General features: G+C 41.8%; 1 protein-coding gene across 1 annotated transcript in view; it reads right to left on the bottom strand.

Moving 5' to 3' along the window:
* The window catches only part of LOC117523180 (WD repeat-containing protein 11-like), a 378,317-nt gene that overhangs the window by 316,138 nt on the left and 44,013 nt on the right, over nt 1-18,166 (bottom strand). Inside the window, 1 exon segment of the mRNA XM_034184623.1 lies at nt 13,579-13,744. Coding sequence (XP_034040514.1) covers nt 13,579-13,744 — 166 coding nt within the window.

Below are 18,166 nucleotides of genomic sequence, written 5' to 3'. Positions count from 1 at the left end.
TTAAAGTATCTGATCGGGACTCGGTAACGGCAGATACTCAAAATCAGACGACTCGGAATCGGATCTGGGCCAAAAAAACCTGATCGGGACCTAGTGAAAAGCATAATAACATACTATGCCAGTATGCTAGCCATACTAAAGGGAAAATAAGTGCATCTTAAGTCTGGACTTGAAAGTCTCTACAGAATCTGACTGTTTTATTGATACAGGGAGATCAGTCCACAGAACAGGGGCATGATAAGAGAAAGCTCTGTGACCCGCAGACTTCTTATTCACCCGAGGGACACAAAGTAGTCCTGCACCCAGAGAACGCAGAGCCCGGGCCGGTACGTAGGGTTTAATTAGGTCAGCTAGGTAGGGAGGTGCCAGTCCATGAACAATTTTATAGGCAAGTAGCACAACCTTAAAATCTGATCTCAGCGGGACAGGAAGCCAGTGAAGAGATGCCAAAATGGGTGTAATGTGGTCAAACTTTCTGCTTTGTGTCAAAATCTGGCAGCAGCATTTTGAACTAACTGGAGACCTCTAATGCTGGACTGCGGTAAACCAGAAAATAGAACACTGCAGTGGTCCAATCAAGAAGAGACAAACACATGAATCAGGGTCTTAGCATCAGCCATAAACAGGATGGGACAAATCTTCAATATATTTCGCAGGTGGAAGAAAGCCATCCTCATAATAGCTCTAATGTGGAGGTCAAAAGACAACGTAGGATCAAAAATTACCCCAAGGTACCTCAGTTTGTCAGTGTGATGTATGACACACGAGCCTAGGCTAAGTGTTAGCTGGTCAAATTGATTTCGATGTCTCACTGGACCAAGAGCCATCATTTCAGTCTTATCAGAGTTTAAAAATAGGAAGTTGCTAGACATCCACCTTCTCACTGATGCAAGGCAATCTTCTAAGGATTTTATGTGGATGAGACCAGCAGTTTTCGGCATGTATAACTGAGTATCATCAGCATAGTAGTGAAAGGTCGCTAAACACCACAATATGTGCCCAAGGGGTGCTATATAAAGGGAGAAAAGCAGGGGCCTAAGACGGACCCCTGTGGAACCCCAAATTTCATGCCACTAAGGTTAGAGGTAGTGTTACTGTACAAAACACAGTGAGAACGACTGGTCAGGTATGATGTCAACCATGCAAGGGCACTCCCAGTAATCCCAAAACGATTCTCCAGCCTACTGAGTCAAATATGATGATCCACGGTATCAAATGCAGCCCTGAGATCCAACAGCACCCGAACCGTAGTGGTGTCCAAATCCATTGCAAGCAGAAGATCGTTCACCACTTTAGTGAGAGCTGTCTCTGTGGAATGATGTTTTCTAACAGCAGACTGCAGTGGCTCAAAAAGATTATACAAATACTCCCACAGGCATCCTCACCATATTCCAGACATCTCTATGTTCAACCTTTTCAGTGGTAACAAAATAATGGTTTCTCTGAGTGCTTTAAGTCTGCGGTACCATTATACAACCCCTGGCAAAAATTATGGAATCACCGGCCTCAGAGGATGTTCATTCAGTTGTTTAGTTTTGTGTCATGTCTGTGATCTGCTTTTTTTTCTACAAAATTAAAGTCATTTCAAATGGCAACTTTCTGGCTTTAAGAAACACTATAAGAAATCAAGAAAAAAAGATTGTGGCAGTCAGTAACGGTTACTTTTTTAGACCAAGCAGAGGAAAAAATATGGAATCACTCAATTCTGAGGAAAAAATTATGGAATCACCCTGTAAATTTTCATCCCCCAAATTAACACCTGCATCAAATCAGATCTGCTCATTGACATTGACCCTATGTGTCTTTTTGCAAGGAATGTTTTTGCAGTTTTTGCTCTATGGCAAGATGCATTATCATCTTGAAAAATGATTTCATCATCCCCAAACATCCTTTCAATTGTCCAAAATATCAACATAAACTTGTGCATTTATTGATGATGTAATGACAGCCATCTCCCCAGTGCCTTTACCTGACATGCAGCCCCATATCATCAATGACTGTGGAAATTTACATGTTCTCTTCAGGCAGTCATCTTTATAAATCTCATTGGAAAGGCACCAAACAAAAGTTCCAGCATCATCACCTTGCCCAATGCAGATTCGAGATTCATCACTGAATATGACTTTCATCCAGTCATCCACAGTCCACAATTGCTTTTCCTTATCCCATTGTAACCTTGTTTTTTTCTGTTTAGGTGTTAATGATGCCTTTCGTTTAGCTTTTCTGTATGTAAATCCCATTTCGTTTAGGCGGTTTCTTACAGTTCCGTCACAGACGTTCACTCCAGTTTCCTCCCATTCGTTCCTCATTTGTTTTGTTGTACATTTTTCGATTTTTGAGACATATTGCTTTAAGTTTTCTGTCTTGACGCTTTGATGTCTTCCTTGGTCTACCAGTATGTTTGCCTTTAACAACCCTCCCATGTTGTTTGTATTTGGTCCAGAGTTTAGACACAGCTGACTGTGAACAACCAACATCTTTTGCAACATTGCGTGATGATTTACTCTCTTTTAAGAGTTTGATAATCCTCTCCTTTGTTTCAATTGACATCTCTCGTGTTGGAGCCATGATTCATGTCAGTCCACTTGGTGCAACAGCTCTCCAAGGTGTGAGAACTCCTTTTTAGATGCAGACTAACGAGCAGATCTGATATGATGCAGGTGTTAGTTTTGGGGATGAAAATTTACAGGGTGATTCCATAATTTTTTCCTCAGAATTGAGTGATTCCATATTTTTTTCCTCTGCTTGGTCTAAAAAAGTAACCGTTACTGACTGCCACAGTCTTTTTTTCTTGATTTCTTATAGTGTTTCTATTTGAAATGACTTTAGTTTTGTGTCATGTCTGTGACCTGCTTTTTTTCTACAAAATTAAACAACTGAATGAACATCCTCCGAGGCCGGTGATTCCATAATTTTTGCCAGGGGTTGTATTATGCTGCTGTTCAGCCTGTGAACATGTTTGCATTCTAAATCAATACTGCACTGATTAAAATCTTTGTTTGTCCAGAGTGAAGAGATTAACCTAAACCATCTAAATACAGAACCCATGTTGGAAAAACCCTCAATGTCCCATTTAAGTGTCAATAACCAAAAATTAGTTGGTTGTTATCTAGATCCGGATTCTGGATCAAGATTTCCCTTTATATAGGCTTTTATTTAGGCTTCAAAAGTACCTCATGGATTCTCACCACAGACAGATATTCGGGCATGGAAGACTCCACCGAATTTTGAAGGTGAACCAAATCTGGATTGGTGGACATCAGAAATGTCTGATTGTGCTTGTTTTGTTTAGTGCTTTGCTTCCTGTGAAAGTCCAATATAAACAGTTGCTATAATTATTATTGTGAATAACAAACTTGATTTTTTTTTTGGTATAGAAGTCGTACCTGAAGATAAGTCTCAAGGCCTCCCAATGTAGAAAAACCCTGCAACATATACTCTGGAAAATATGGTAATTCATTGAAGGAGTCTCTTATTTATTATTATTTTAAGTTGGAAGTTTTTAATATCTTACTGTACAGTTGCATAAAAATGAAAGCAGTTGTGGAAAAACCCTCGTGTGGGCAGGTGAAGTTCCTTCCAGGCATCATGTTTCGAGCAGACACACAGACTTCACCCCGCATGTCGTTATGCTTTCAGTCCAACACGGAACACGATTATGACTAAAACCAGTTTGGTGGCTACTGGTGTGGCTTCGACCAAAGTGACACAAACAAAATGCCACCTGCCTTTTCCTTGGCACATGTGCTCACCAGCCTGGACCTGCAGTGCTGAATCATCAGTCATGCAAATTGGCTGGATGACAAGCACTTTATAACACTTAGAGAAGTGAGGCGTTGGCTCGACAGGGCCGGGGGCTGAATAGTGGCCTTCTAAAACTTCTGTGTGAGTTCTGTCACTGCACTGAGTCACCTTCCACATTGTACCATTTAATCATAGATGCACATGTTAAAACAAGACTGCTGGCAAACCAGAATTTTACAATTTTACACGCATGGCAAAATGTCAAAAGACCACCGTAAGATTGTATTCCACACAGCAGAACAAGGTTGACTGAGAGTGACAAAGTAGGAAACAAAACATTTAAATTGGTCCAGTGTGGGCGTGGTTTACATGTAACTGAGTGTGGTGACACTGGTATCCTGGGTTTTTTTGACTGACAGGTGCCATATTGTTTCCAGTACCAGAATGATCAGGTGTCCTTCACATTGTTAATCACACACACATCTCAACAAAGCGGGTTGATTGATGCATGTTTTTACTTTCCAAAACATTTCAAAACCATGGGATGCATATGGATGCAGAAATCAGTGTGAAAATGGATATAAAATGCAGAGACAGAAAGGAGAAAAATAAGGAAAAACAAAGCAAAGTCCAGCTCATGTCTCTGCAAAACAAGATCATGTCGAGGTGTCTACAAAGTGTGTAGACCAGGGGTGGGCAATCATGTGCCATGAAGGGACAAGACACTGCAGGTTTTCCTTGCTACCAATCACCTCAGGTGATTTCATTGATGATCAGGTGTGTACAGTAGTGTTCACAATAATAGTAGTTCTATGTGACTAAAAAGATTAATCCAAGTTTTGAGTATATTTCTTACTGTTACATGGGAAACAAGGTTCCAGTAGATTCAGTAGAACATGCTTTTCTCTTTGAAAGCCTGAGGAAAATGGGATGTTCAAGACATTGTTCAGAAGAACAGTGTAGTTTGATTTTAAGTTGATTGGAGAGGGGAAAACCTATACGCAGATGCAAAAAATTATAGGCTGTTCATCTACAATGATCTCCAATGCTTTAAAATGGGGAAAAAAAAAAAAAAAAAAACAGAGACGCGTGGAAGAAAACGGAAAACAACCATCAAAATGGATAGAAGAATAACCAGAATAGCAAAGGCTCCAGGATGATCAAAGACAGTCTGGAATTACCTGTAAGTGCTATGACAGTTAGAAGATGCCTGTGTGAAGCTAATTTATGTGCAAGAATCCCCTGCAAAGTCCCTCTGTTAAATAAAAGACATGTGCAGAAGAGGTTACAATTTGCCAAAGAACACATCAACTGGCCAAAAGAAAAATGGAGGAATATTTTGTGGACTGATGAGAGAAAAATTGTTCTTTTTGGGTCCAAAGGCCGCAGACAGGTTGTGAGATGACCCCCAAACTCTGAATTCAAGCCACAGTTCACAGTGAAGACAGTGAAGCATGGTGGTGCAAGCATCATGATATGGGCATGTTTGTTCTACTATGGTGTTGGACCTATATATCGCATACCAGGTATCATGGATCAGTTTGGATATGTCAAAATACTTGAAGAGGTCATGTTGCCTTATGCTGAAGAGGACATGCCCTTGAAATGGGTGTTTCAACAAGACAATGACCCCAAGCACACTAGTAAACAAGCAAAATCTTGGTTCCAAACCAACAAAATTAATTAGATTAGATTAGATAAGCCTTTATTCATCCCTCAATGGGGAAATTTCACCTTTTTTTTTAGATTAGATATTAGATTAGATAATGCCTTGCAGATGTGAAGAAATCATGAAAAACTGTGGTTATACAACTAAATACTAGTTTAGTGATTCACAGGATTGCTAAAAAAGCAGTTTGAACATAATAGTTTTGAGTTTGTAGCGTCAACAGCAGATGCTACTGTTACTGTGAACACCCCCTTTTCTACTTTTTTTTTTTTTTACTAACAGCCCACTTTCATAGCCTTAAGAGTGTGCATATCATGAATGCTTGATCTTGTTGGATTTGTGAGAATCTACTGAATCTACTGGTACCTTGTTTCCCATGTAACAATAAGAAATATACTCAAAACCTGGATTAATCTTTTTAGTCACACAGCACTACTATTATTCTGAACACTACTGTATGTTCAGAGGAGAAACTCATCAGCAAACCCACATGCTGAGGTGATTGGTTGCAAGGAAAGCCTGCAGTGTCTTGGCCTTCACTTCACATTAGCATATAAAATATGTCCTCAGGATTCGCTGGGAGGCTTCATCGGTGATGTAACCTGGGGTCCTTGTGTTTCAGGTCTCACAACATCAGACACCCCCTCCCAGGCAACCCAGCCGGGGTCGATCAAGCCCCAACTTAAGTCCCAGCGACAAAGGCCGACAGATTAGCCTTCTTCATTGAAAGCCACAAGAGCAATGAATGGTCTTCTTTTTGTGTGTGAGGCAGAATCTTAAAGCACTTTGAGCTTCAATGTGCAATAGAAAATGCCACCCATTTATAGAAGTAATTACTTTAGTAACTCAGAAATATCTAAACTGAGTCTGTCCTTTAAGTAGCAGTTTTACACTTAATCATTTGTTAAGCCTTAAATCTTCATTAATTAAACAGAGTTTACACATTACACAAGTTTAACTACGTAAAAATGTTTGATTCGTGCCATTTTTCATCCAGGTTTTAATGTTCAATGAGCACATACAGGAGCAAGAATGCGGTCAGCTTTGATGGTTTCAGATAAAGACTAACCAGAAGAAGAAAAATTTGCAATTCCTTGTCTAACCTCTTGAGGATGGCTTCAAAAATCAGCAGTTTCACTTTCAAGTCCAAGTTATAAAGTGTTCAAATTCAGAGTGGAAAGAAGCATGTTCATTATATGGCTACGACAGCATGCGCACTCTGATTGGCTGATTTCCGGTCTGATATTTTCCTGTATCAGACCGTTACCATGACAATCGGTCCAGATCACGTATCAGATTTTCCACTTTACCTATAATTTTCACAGCGCGAACTAAAACGAAACAAAAAGTGAGCAAAGAAATTCTGAGCGATGAAGAGGGCCATTTTCAGAGTGAATTTTATTACAATGACAAGTTTGAATTGGAGGAATTAACAGCAAAAGAGCTCGAAGTGCAAAATGAAGACCAACAAGATGAAAACACACCTCCTAACAGCCATATAATAAACAAATTATTAACCTCGCTTGCTCGGTCTTACGGAAATGTCTTTTTTGTACGCACCAAGCTTATGACTGTGGAGCCTCCATGAACAAACAGTAAAGGCAGCGTCCAATGGATTCAGCTTGGAAACAACATGGCTTCACATCACTACTTGTCACCATTCTCTGTAAAATGGCACGGTACATGTAAGCAGTGTCAAGCCACCAACTAGGCTGAAACAGCACGAGAGTAGATTACTTGTGCATGCACAAAATGGATTCTGATCACTATTCTCATGGATGCAAGTCATTTTCACCCGAAGGCAGAAGGAAGTGTCAAAAATTACAACATAAAATGGAATCATTTGGTCAAGGAGGACTTTCAGTTTCTGCAAACCGAGTACCACAGTCTGAAACTAAAGCGTGAGAAACTCACCAGTGAGAAAACAGAGATGCACATACATGACATGTCTTACGAGATGTCATACGGACTCAACACTGAGATGCACAAGCAGGCAGAGATTTTCAGACCAGTTTTAGTAACACATGAACACCAGCTTAGCCCGCTACAGCACATTGTTTGTTTAGCACATGTTAAATTGTAGAAATTATTTCTTTGTTTAAAGATTAACAGATCTCAGTGTTTCTTGAACAAAAAAAAGAGTGGGTTGTACCAGAGGCATGACTGAAGAATAGTGATTTTGATTAAATCATCAACTGTGGATAAATGACTTACTGTAATAAAGCAGCAGAGCTCGCAAAGAAGCAGTTACAAATCTATATTTATTCCAGCAATTTATTCTAAAACACATGTCGTTTTCAAAAGGATAGGAATAATTTAAAAACTAGCAACAACATGATTCATGATTTCTTAAATTCAGGCTCAACTTGTAAGCAGCTAATTTGAAAATTAAAAGTCCATATTGTAATAGTGATCAAATTTCTTGTATATTTGTCCGTGAATTGTTCTGTGAATTGTCTGTAATTTATGTTTGTAACGTGGCCCAAGCAGAGGGTCACCCCTTTGAGTCTGGTCTGCTTGAGGTTTCTTCCTCAGAGGGAGTTTTTCCTTACCACTGTTGCTCTGGGGGTTGGTAAGGTTAGACCTTACCTGTGTGAAGCGCTTTGAGGCAACTCTGTTATGATTTGGTGCTATATAAAGGAAAATAAATTGAAAATGAAATTCAAATAAGACAATTATGAAGTGGGACATATTGCACATAATCATATAATTAGCACATACGCACATAATCATATAATTAGCACATACACATAATTTTCTATTACTTTTATTTTTGGTTCATGTAATACATCTTGAAATTCTCACAATCCTGTGCATCAAGAATGACAGTTTTTCAGTCCTACACAGCTTGTTTCAGACAGATGTGACTGAAGTACTCCCAAATCCTGCTCAGTGAACCAGGATTACCACTCCATTTCAAAGTTCGACATGGGGAAAAAATGAAGAACAAACAAAAAAAACCCCTGATAAGCAGGGTGAAAATTGCTCTTTCACACAGCAATGCTTCCATTATGTTGATACTTGGAGTGGCAAACTAAACATTTCAAAAGACGTCTCTGTGGTTTTGATCAATAGACATCGATAACTCCAGAAACAGAATTAGAACGGTCATGGATCCAAACCCAACAATGATCATTTCCTTTCTGTGTGCTGATGTGAGTTTTTTACTCTACTTTCTCCATCAAAACATGCACATTTGTTACAGAGCTGCACCAAAAAATGTGTCTGTGTCAAACCTGTGCCAAATCAATATATGGATCATAAACATCAGAGATCTGTTCTTGTTCAGTTCGGGATTAGGTAAGATGGAGGCGGCTAGTTAGCTGTGGGGACCTGGAATAAGCCCTGCGAAAGACTGGCGCCTTGATCAGGGTGTTCCCCGCCTCACGCTCTCACAGCTGGGACAGGGTCCAGAAGCCCACCTGTGACCCTTAATTGGAGTAAGAAGGTATAGAAAATGGATGGATGGATGGGAACAGATGTGTCAGGATTTCCTCTGGACTCTGGTTTTTAATCTGTTGTTTTACCAGTGTCATGTGTTTGTTTCTCCACCAGATGGCGGCCTCGGTTTTGTTTTCACACCTGGATCAGATAAGTGACTGAACATTGATAGACTATTTAAACGCTGACTTTCTGTTCCTGAACTGCCAGAGACTTGCGGTTTGTTTGTCGTCTTGCTTTCCTCGTTTTCGCCTCGGCAGCTTTCAGAGCCTCGCTCCAGACAGTTACCAGGAGGACCAAACCTGATCACCACCCTGTGACCCTGACTGCGTTTTCCAGCTGTGCGCTCAAGACACTGAAGGTTCCCACAGCTTATGTTCAGGTAACGCTGGCCTCCCCCTCTAATTCCTGTATTAGAGTGAACTGTCTTTTCCTGGTGTTCCAGACAATTCCAGGACAGCTCCCAAGCGGACCTGGATCCTGGCTCTGATTACCTGCGCCGCTACGTCACTTTGAGAATGCCTCGGCTCTCGGCATAGAGCGCGTCTCGACTACACACCAGTTAAGTTCCCCTCGTCTCAGTGAGATCCTGTTCTCATTCGTTCCTGCTTGTGACATGTTATGATAATGGAATAGGGGAGCGGTACTGTCTCATAAAAGCTGCATATCTGTTGTGATCCCATGAATGGGAACTGAATAGAATTGTGAGATTCTAAAAGAGTCACACCCCTAATACTTTGTGGGAAGACACATGGGAGACTCGAGCACAGATTCCCCCACCAGCACCATTTTCTTGTTTTTAAATTGTTCTCTGTTTCTCTGCCATGAAGCTGTAACTGATGAATCAGCAGAGTCCCGGTAGTGCGCAGTGAGCACATCAGTAAAAAGTCACTTGAAGGAGACAGTAACCAGGGTGAGGAAATGACTGAAATATGAGACAGTGTTTCAACTTATGCACTATGTAAAAGACAAACACAGAGGAACATTGTAGAACCTTGTATGCACAAGTGCTTTTGTGCCTTAAAATAATGTCAATAGTACGACTGTACCACAGCGAACACACTGAAGGGTAATTCATGTCACAGTAACACACTGTGACAGTCACCCCTTCACAGTCAGGAGGAGTGAAAGCAGAGTGACAGAGTTTCGGTGACATTACTGGCTCTGCAGCTTCTGACCAATTCTTTAATAGCCCGCAGCATTCAACAATTTCTAATCAGCAATCCAGGCTCCACAAAAAGAGAGAGGAAGTGGCACCAAAAGGTCACTGGTGCTGCTCAGAGTGAGCACTGAGAACGTGCATGAAAAGTGGAGAACTTCAATCCCAAGTGGCAGGATGAGTAGGCTTCCTGGACAAATCATTCATTTAAAGAGTCAGGCTTTGAGGAAAACCCTTTGAATAACGTCACAGAAGTAGAAACTGTGCAGCAGGGTGATATGAGGTTGAGAGAGGTGCTCAGTGACTCTCAAGTTAGAAATATTGTTGGAGTCTGCTGACAGTTGTTGATTGCAACCTTGTGGAAATGTTCTTCATGTTGAACCTGCAGGTCGTGCAGTTCAATGACAAAAGGGCCAAACTGTCCCCAGAACAAAACAAGATGAAGCCCAGCAAGAGTGTCATTTCTAGTTTTCAACCAACAGTTATCATTTCTATGAGAGCTGTGATTCAATTATAAAAGGATAAGGATGTTCTATACAGGATTTCCTTCTTTCCCTCACTGTGTGGCTATTTGGTACTTTTCAAAACAACATATTTGTACTGATCCATAATGAACTGGCTGTATTCATCAGTCAGAGAGTCCAGGATTCAGAGTGAAATTCTGCCTGAAGAGGGCGTCGGCCAAAGCACAAGCACGGCCAATATTATATTTGTCGGAACGCCTTTCAATAAATTTCAATAAAATGTCTGATTTATGTACATGTGATTTCTTAGTTTTTGTAAGAAATCTGCAAAAATTTAAAAACAAAAAAGTTTTTACATGTTGCCATTATGGGGTGTTGTGAGTAGAATTTTGGAATAAGAATTTTGGAATAAGTCTATAACATAAAATGTGGAACAAGTGAAGCACTGTGAATACTTTTGGGATGCACTGTAAACTCTGATTCCATTGCCAGCGCATACTCATGATGTGTTGCCACAGGTTAGGTGGGCATTTAATCAACTTTCTTCAAAAAAGTGGGTTGGCTGATGCTCAGTCTTGGGCCGTCCAATGGGTGAAGATGGTAAGTCCAACAAATTCTTTCACAGATCAGCCACATTTGCACCCATGTGGTTCTCATTCTCTAATTACCTCCTTGGCGGAGGTAATTAGTTTTCGGTCACGTTTGTTTGTTTGTCTTTCAGTAGGATAGCTCAAAAAGTTTTGAATGGATTTTGATGAAATTTTGTGGAGTGGTTGGAAATGACAAGAGGAACAAGTGATTACATTTTAGTGGTGATCCGGCTCACGAACCGGATCCCGATGCTAATGCGTTAGCATGTCTATGGCATTTTCAATGTTAAAAGTTAGCATTAAGCAGTTGCAGCTGTCATCACGTTCGGGTGCATTTGTTTTCAAATTGTAATATTTCTTAAATTTATTTTTGTTGAAATTTTGTGGAGTGGTTGGAAATGACAAGAGCAACAAGTGATTAAATTTTAGTGGTGATCCGGATCACAATAGTAATATTTGTTAAATTTATTTTTGTTTATATATTAATAATCTAATGATTATTATATACAATTTTAGAGAAAGGGACAAAAAGAAATAGATCACTGTGCCAAGGAGGGAATCTCTTTAGGGTCAGTGACCCTATGGCCTTGTTTAGAGAAGTGTTTCATAAATATTAAAAAATTCATATATTTGCAGTTTAGTTCAATCAATCAATCAATCAATTTTTTTATATAGCGCCAAATCACAACAAACAGTTGCCCCAAGGCGCTTTATATTGTAAGGCAAGGCCATACAATAATTATGTAAAACCCCAACGGTCAAAACAACCCCCTGTGAGCAAGCACTTGGCTACAGTGGGAAGGAAAAACTCCCTTTTAACAGGAAGAAACCTCCAGCAGAACCAGGCTCAGGGAGGGGCAGTCTTCTGCTGGGACTGGTTGGGGCTGAGGGAGAGAACCAGGAAAAAGACATGCTGTGGAGGGGAGCAGAGATCGATCACTAATGATTAAATGCAGAGTGGTGCATACAGAGCAAAAAGAGAAAGAAACAGTGCATCATGGGAACCCCCCAGCAGTCTAATCTAGGACACACCCTAATTCCCATACCCTAATCTAGGACACCATAGTGTTAATCCCCTTAAGCGCACCCAAAAACCGAATTGTGGCGACGGCCACAAACATTTAACCATCCATACACAGAGACCCAGATCACAGCTAATATCTGATCACAACTGTGGCTGGTTTTTGGGCCAAGACAAGAGTACAGAACCTTACCATATGACATGGACCACTCTGGCACGTCAGAAGCCATGCGGCCGGCCGCGAGCACCGACGGAAATGGGTCCAGGACGCAGGGCCATGGGGGAACCAGGAGAGAAAGGGCAGCAGAAGGGCACAGGGGCCAGGAAAGGCAGCCCCCAGAGCCACCGGGCAGCACAACAAACCAACAGGGGAGCGGCCCAACGGCACCGGAACGTACCCCCGACACCACCCCTCCCCACGCACAGGGAGCAGCCCCATACCCAAGGGAAGAACACAGGTCACTGGCACAGGCCAACCAGTAGGGGGAGCCCCAGAACCACACCACCAGGGCCACGGCCCCCAAAGGCGGGAACGAGCGGTGGCAAGGACGGGGAGCAAAGGAGCCACCGCAACCGAATCCAAAGAACAAGGTAGAGACCACTGAGCAATACGAGGGCAGGGCCTGGCCCCCAGACAAGAGGCGAGGCCCAACCCCGGGGCCAGGAAGCGCACAAGGCCCCCCGACAGCCAGGCCCCCCCAGCGCAGCAAGCAGGGCCCCCCCAACCCCCCCCCGGATCCCATCCCAAACACCAAAGCCCATGATCAGGAGACCACACGTGCGAGAGCGGGATCCACCCCGTGTAGACCACGGCACCCATTCCCCCAGCAGCCGCCAACCCCCCAGTGCCAACACCCACGCCCCACCGCCACCACCCACCTCCACAACGGGCCACAGGACCCCGGGCCCCACAGGCCCAGAGCAGGGCCACGGGACCATGGCAGAACCGGTGAGGCAGACCCCCTACCTCAGAGCCCCAGCCATCCACAGCCACCTGGGGCCAACCCCACATACCACACTCACCCTACCTACCAACCCCAACAGAGTTGTTATAATGAATCTACCTTGCTGTGTATGACCCCCAAAGTGAGCAAAGATAAACTGTTGCATTAAAAGCAGGGCAAGAGACGGCAGGTGGCAGACTGCCGTGGGTGGCCGCAGCACACCGCTGTTCCACAGCCTGCCCTGCAAACCCACCATCACCTAGTGACCCCGACTCTAAATTAGTGAAGGTGTTTACTAAACGTGAAGAAATAAAGTGTGTGCATTAAAATTGCAAGGCAGGAGTGGCGGATGGAGATCGCAGTGGAAGGCTGCTGCGCACAGCTGCGCCACAGACTGCCCTGCAAACCCATCCCCAACACCCTACCGCAAAACTATATGAACCCTACAATGTGCTACTTACAACCCAATATGATGTGCGTGCGGGTACTAACCTGGTGAAGTGCATTAAAAGGGTGTGACATGTACAATAATGTACGCTGACTCACCTGGATGAAGGGCACTCCGGAGCGCTCAATGGCCACCACACCAACAGTCTGGCTGAGCTCCAGATCCAGGATGAGGATCTCTCTGGGATAAAGCAGCAGCATGTGGTTCCTCTTAGAAGGCAGGTAGGTGAGCTGCAGACAGTCATTCAAGGTAACTGCCTCAGCACTGTAGCAACACAAGGGGGAGGAGAACAAGGACCCAAGAGTTGAAAAACAGTTCAAGTCATTTCACTTTTCACATCTTCCCAACAAGGCAAGAAGTTTAACAAAAACAGAAATGTTCAGTCAGCTCCCAACAAATAGAGGGCCCAAATCATTTTTTCTTTTTCTTTTTTTTTTTTTTTTTGCATGCTTATCAGCTTTCCAAACAATTTAAATTAACTATAAAAAAGTAAAAAAAATCATGCATTTGTTAAAAGATATCTGCTCAGACCCATGTCAGAATGAATCACATGCATTTTTTTTAACCGCAGATTCGATTTGTTTCCACAAAGTTTCAAAGTACCTATTTTTCAATGATTGACAGCCAAAATACCAGAGTGCAGTATTAACTGAGGACAACCACTTTGATAGCCTTCTAATATATAAGGCTGACCGTGTGTGTGTGTTCACACATGTACGCTTTCAACCTAGGGGGCCCCAGTGACCTCCCCCTTGGTGCCCCCAGTCAACATAGCAAGTTAGAAGTGGACTGCTTAATTACTGTGGCTGTGCATGTCGCGAACACACACGCACGCACACAGACACGGCCAGCTTTAAATATTTTACTAGCTTAGTTACCCATTCTGCACACGGGTAATACAGAAGAATTTTATCCACGTCATTGTATATTTCATGTCCCTTTAGTGAAGGTGTAGTAAGTTGCACTGCATTGTGTGTATGTTGTTATCATTAATTTTCATAGAGTAATTTGTGACATTCATGAGACTTAAGTGAATGATGATAAAACGGTGATAGCATGCCATACCACAGCAATGCTGTGGGATATATAATTTCAATTTCAATTCAGTTTCAATTTATTTTCATTTATATAGCATCAAATCACAACAGAGTTGCCTCAAAGCGCTTCACAGAGGTAAGGTCTAACCTTACCAACCCCCAGAGCAACAGTGGTAAGGAAAAACTCCCTCTGAGGAAGAAACCTCAAGCAGACCAGACTCAAAGAGGTGACCCTCTGCTTGGGCCATGCTACAAAACATAAATTACAGAACAATTCACAGAACAATTCACGGACGAATATACAAGAAATGCTATTGGCGCACAGGACAGGAGGATCGCCAACACAAATACAACTCCCATCTCTGGATGGAGCTGCACCTTAAACAGAGAGAAAATAACAGAATCAGGCTGTGAAATGAAAATTGTGAAATCCGAGGAAAATTTGCAGGGGGTCTAGGGGGCATAGGCCCGCAGGAGCCGGGGTCTCAGGCCCCGTGGGATAGATTTTCAGCATCTCCTGGTACAAAAAGTCTCAAAATTAGTGCATATATAAATGACCCTGTATTCAACCTTTCATTAGTCAATGATCATGTTGAAATAACAGAATATGATGTGGAAGTAGGACCTGGAATGATTTTCCTTTTAATTGTAAACCAAATTATGCAGTACACCTTTGTATACTGGCATAGTTCCACCTTAGAATTGAAATATAATATGTAAGATATACCTTACTGAATTTTCATTAACTCAGAACAATTAAACTACATGAAATTCATGAAGACTGAAAAGACTGTTACAGCATTTCAAAAACCACAGCTAAAGTTTGTAGAATATTTTGAAAATCATGGTAAAATTTCAATAACATACCTTATAGTAAAAAACCACATATTCTTGTGTAAATTCCTCTAAATCCACTCAAAGCCACAGTGTCTTTTTCCCATGAAAAAAGTCTACATTAATAAAAACTCATTTATAGTCTTGTGTAAATTCATGTAAATCCATTCAAAGCCAGTCTTTTTTTCCCCCAATGAAAGAGTCTAGATTAATGAAAAAATCACAATGTTTTCTAAAGTCCTGTTTGAACTGCACAATGTTTATTTTCCAGAGAGAGAAAATTCTTACCGTGTTTCCTGATGGCACAGTTCACTTTTCCCGTTTCAGCTTTCAAATGTGTTCATGAAGCCAGCGACAATTCCATGGATTCTTGTCCTTATCACTTTTTCAAACAAACAGTCTTTCTCGCCATCTTCTCTCTGTCCGATGTCGGTCTGTGATACAGACGTGCTGCACAGTTCTTGTTTTAAAAACTTTAGAGCTCTAAAGGTTTGCGATGTCCACATGCTACGTTTTGCTTAAGTGTTGCCGCAGCAACCAACCAGACTTGATTTACGACAACTGTCGCAGCAGCCAGTCTTTTTTCTCCTCGAAACTGCGTGGATCCGAGGACACTGATTTGTATCTGTAACATACAGATCAGGCTCCGCGGGAAGCCGCGGACTTATAAACTTGCACGATGTCGTAAAAAAAAAGAACACTTTGCGATAGACATTTTAAAAACTCAGTGACGATCACAATTACAGAGTTAAACACTAACACCCCCCCTCCTTCCCATGATGAAATCTGCGGAATTTCACAGATCTGCAGAGTTTTCACAGCCCTGTATAATGTTCTTAGTGTCTCTGCAGATGTTTCCCAGCTCAGTTACATTTCATCCGTTTAACACTTGGGGGTTTTTTACGGCCTAATGCCCCCTGCTTCTTGGGAGGCATGTCAACAGTCTGCATGCTGCATACAGCAGGTACATTTTAAGTCAAAAAATGCACACCTTAACTCGCATGCAATGCGCAATGGACCTTTCAGATTCTAATTAAAGTCCACCCGCACCAGCCTACTGGGACCGAGGTTTTACAGTTTTAAGAGGTCCCATGTCATCTCTTACACCCACATATCTTGTTTTGAACATAAATACAGGCCTTATTTACATCGTCCGTATCATACACTGGTTTCCAATGCACTTCATTCAACATAATTTCAAGATGTCCTTTGAAATATTTTTACATGACCTGAGAGTGACATTATTATGTTTGCCTGTTGGGTCACTATGAAACTCTGTTTGTGTAATACGCCAAGCGATGATTACTTACACATAGCCCAATACCACCAGAAGCTTTAATTTTTATCAGGGTCAGTTATCATAATTAAATCTGATATGGGAGCCCCCCCACACACACACCTTTTTTTGTTGTTGTTGGCATCTTTGTTATTGTCAAGGACAGTGTCCTTATTCATGTGTCTTCCTGTCAATGTTCTATGGTACTGTATTGTGTCACCACTTGATCTTTGAATATAGGAAAAGGGGCCCCTTGGAATAGGTCAAGGTTAGCCATCTTTGAACTGGTCCAAGGTCTGTTTCCCAAGAATTTAAAGACCCTGGCAGTAAAAGGACTGGACTTATGCTGAGCAGACACATGGACAGATGGACGGATAGGCAAACAGGCAAAAATAGTATATATTCTTTATACTATGAGCCTGCAGTGACATACTGGAGTGATACAGTATTAAACCGCAAGCGAAATGTCTCTGTGTGTCCACTGTATGTAAGAAAATACCCAACTGCCTATTTTGGTGGTTCAGCAAAAAATATAGTTCTTTCAAAACAACAGCAGACGTCATTCGACACAAATGATTCTCAGGATTACACAGTTGACAATTGTGATAGAACTGTGATCATCACCTCCTGGACAGTCTGCACTGACAACAATCTCAAATCAGCTGAGGTTTTCAGATACTGTGAAAGGTCTGGAGTTGATGCCGCATTGAATCTGCATTTGGTAGCTGCCCACTGGAACTCAACAAAGCACAAAGAGGTGCCGATGCAAGTGGAGGAAGCCATAATTTAGTTGGGGGGGTGATTATAAACCTATCAGACAGACAGCAGAAATTTTCAGTGTCCTAACTTCCACCCAGCGCAAAGCAAGACACAATTCAACACTAGTGCTAGTTTATATCCAACACAGTACTTGTACCAATGGCAGGAAACTTTCTTCACCAGAAAAAAAAACTTTTTCTTGTATCTATTTCCTCAATACCACTGCTCCGTGCACCTGGTGGACTGTTTTAATGGAAATGACAGGTGAAGCACTTACTGGTTGATTTTACATTGTCCACAACACGTCCTTGACCAATAAAGTGGATAAATCAACCCTTTTTCACCCAAAGCCCAAATGTTTAATCACTTACATGCCCTAGAAATAGCAATATGGACACTGACTTATTCCAAACCTGCCTGTGCACTATACACCATGCACTGAGATAGTACTTCAAGAATGGCCAAATACAGAATTTGGTAAATTCTTAAAAAGAAATGATGCACAGGTGAACTTGGCAACACCAAAAGGTTACAAAACCACACAAGACAACTAAAGTGGAAAACCTTCACAACATCCAGTAAAGTCAAGAACATGCTGGAGGAGGTTTGTGTATCATTGTCAAAGTCTGCAATCATGACCTGCCTTCATGAATGTAAAGTATTTAGAACAAGGTGCAAACCACAAGTAACACTCAAGGAGAGGAAGGCCACATCTTAAGAAGCCCTGTCCAGCTCTGGAATGAGTTTCTTTGGATAGATGAAAGCAACCTTAACTTTTAC

Source organism: Thalassophryne amazonica, chromosome 13 (genome assembly GCF_902500255.1).
Source record: "Thalassophryne amazonica chromosome 13, fThaAma1.1, whole genome shotgun sequence".
In the NCBI taxonomy this organism is placed as follows: Eukaryota; Metazoa; Chordata; class Actinopteri; order Batrachoidiformes; family Batrachoididae; genus Thalassophryne; species Thalassophryne amazonica.
This window is presented reverse-complemented; position numbering and strand designations above follow the sequence as displayed.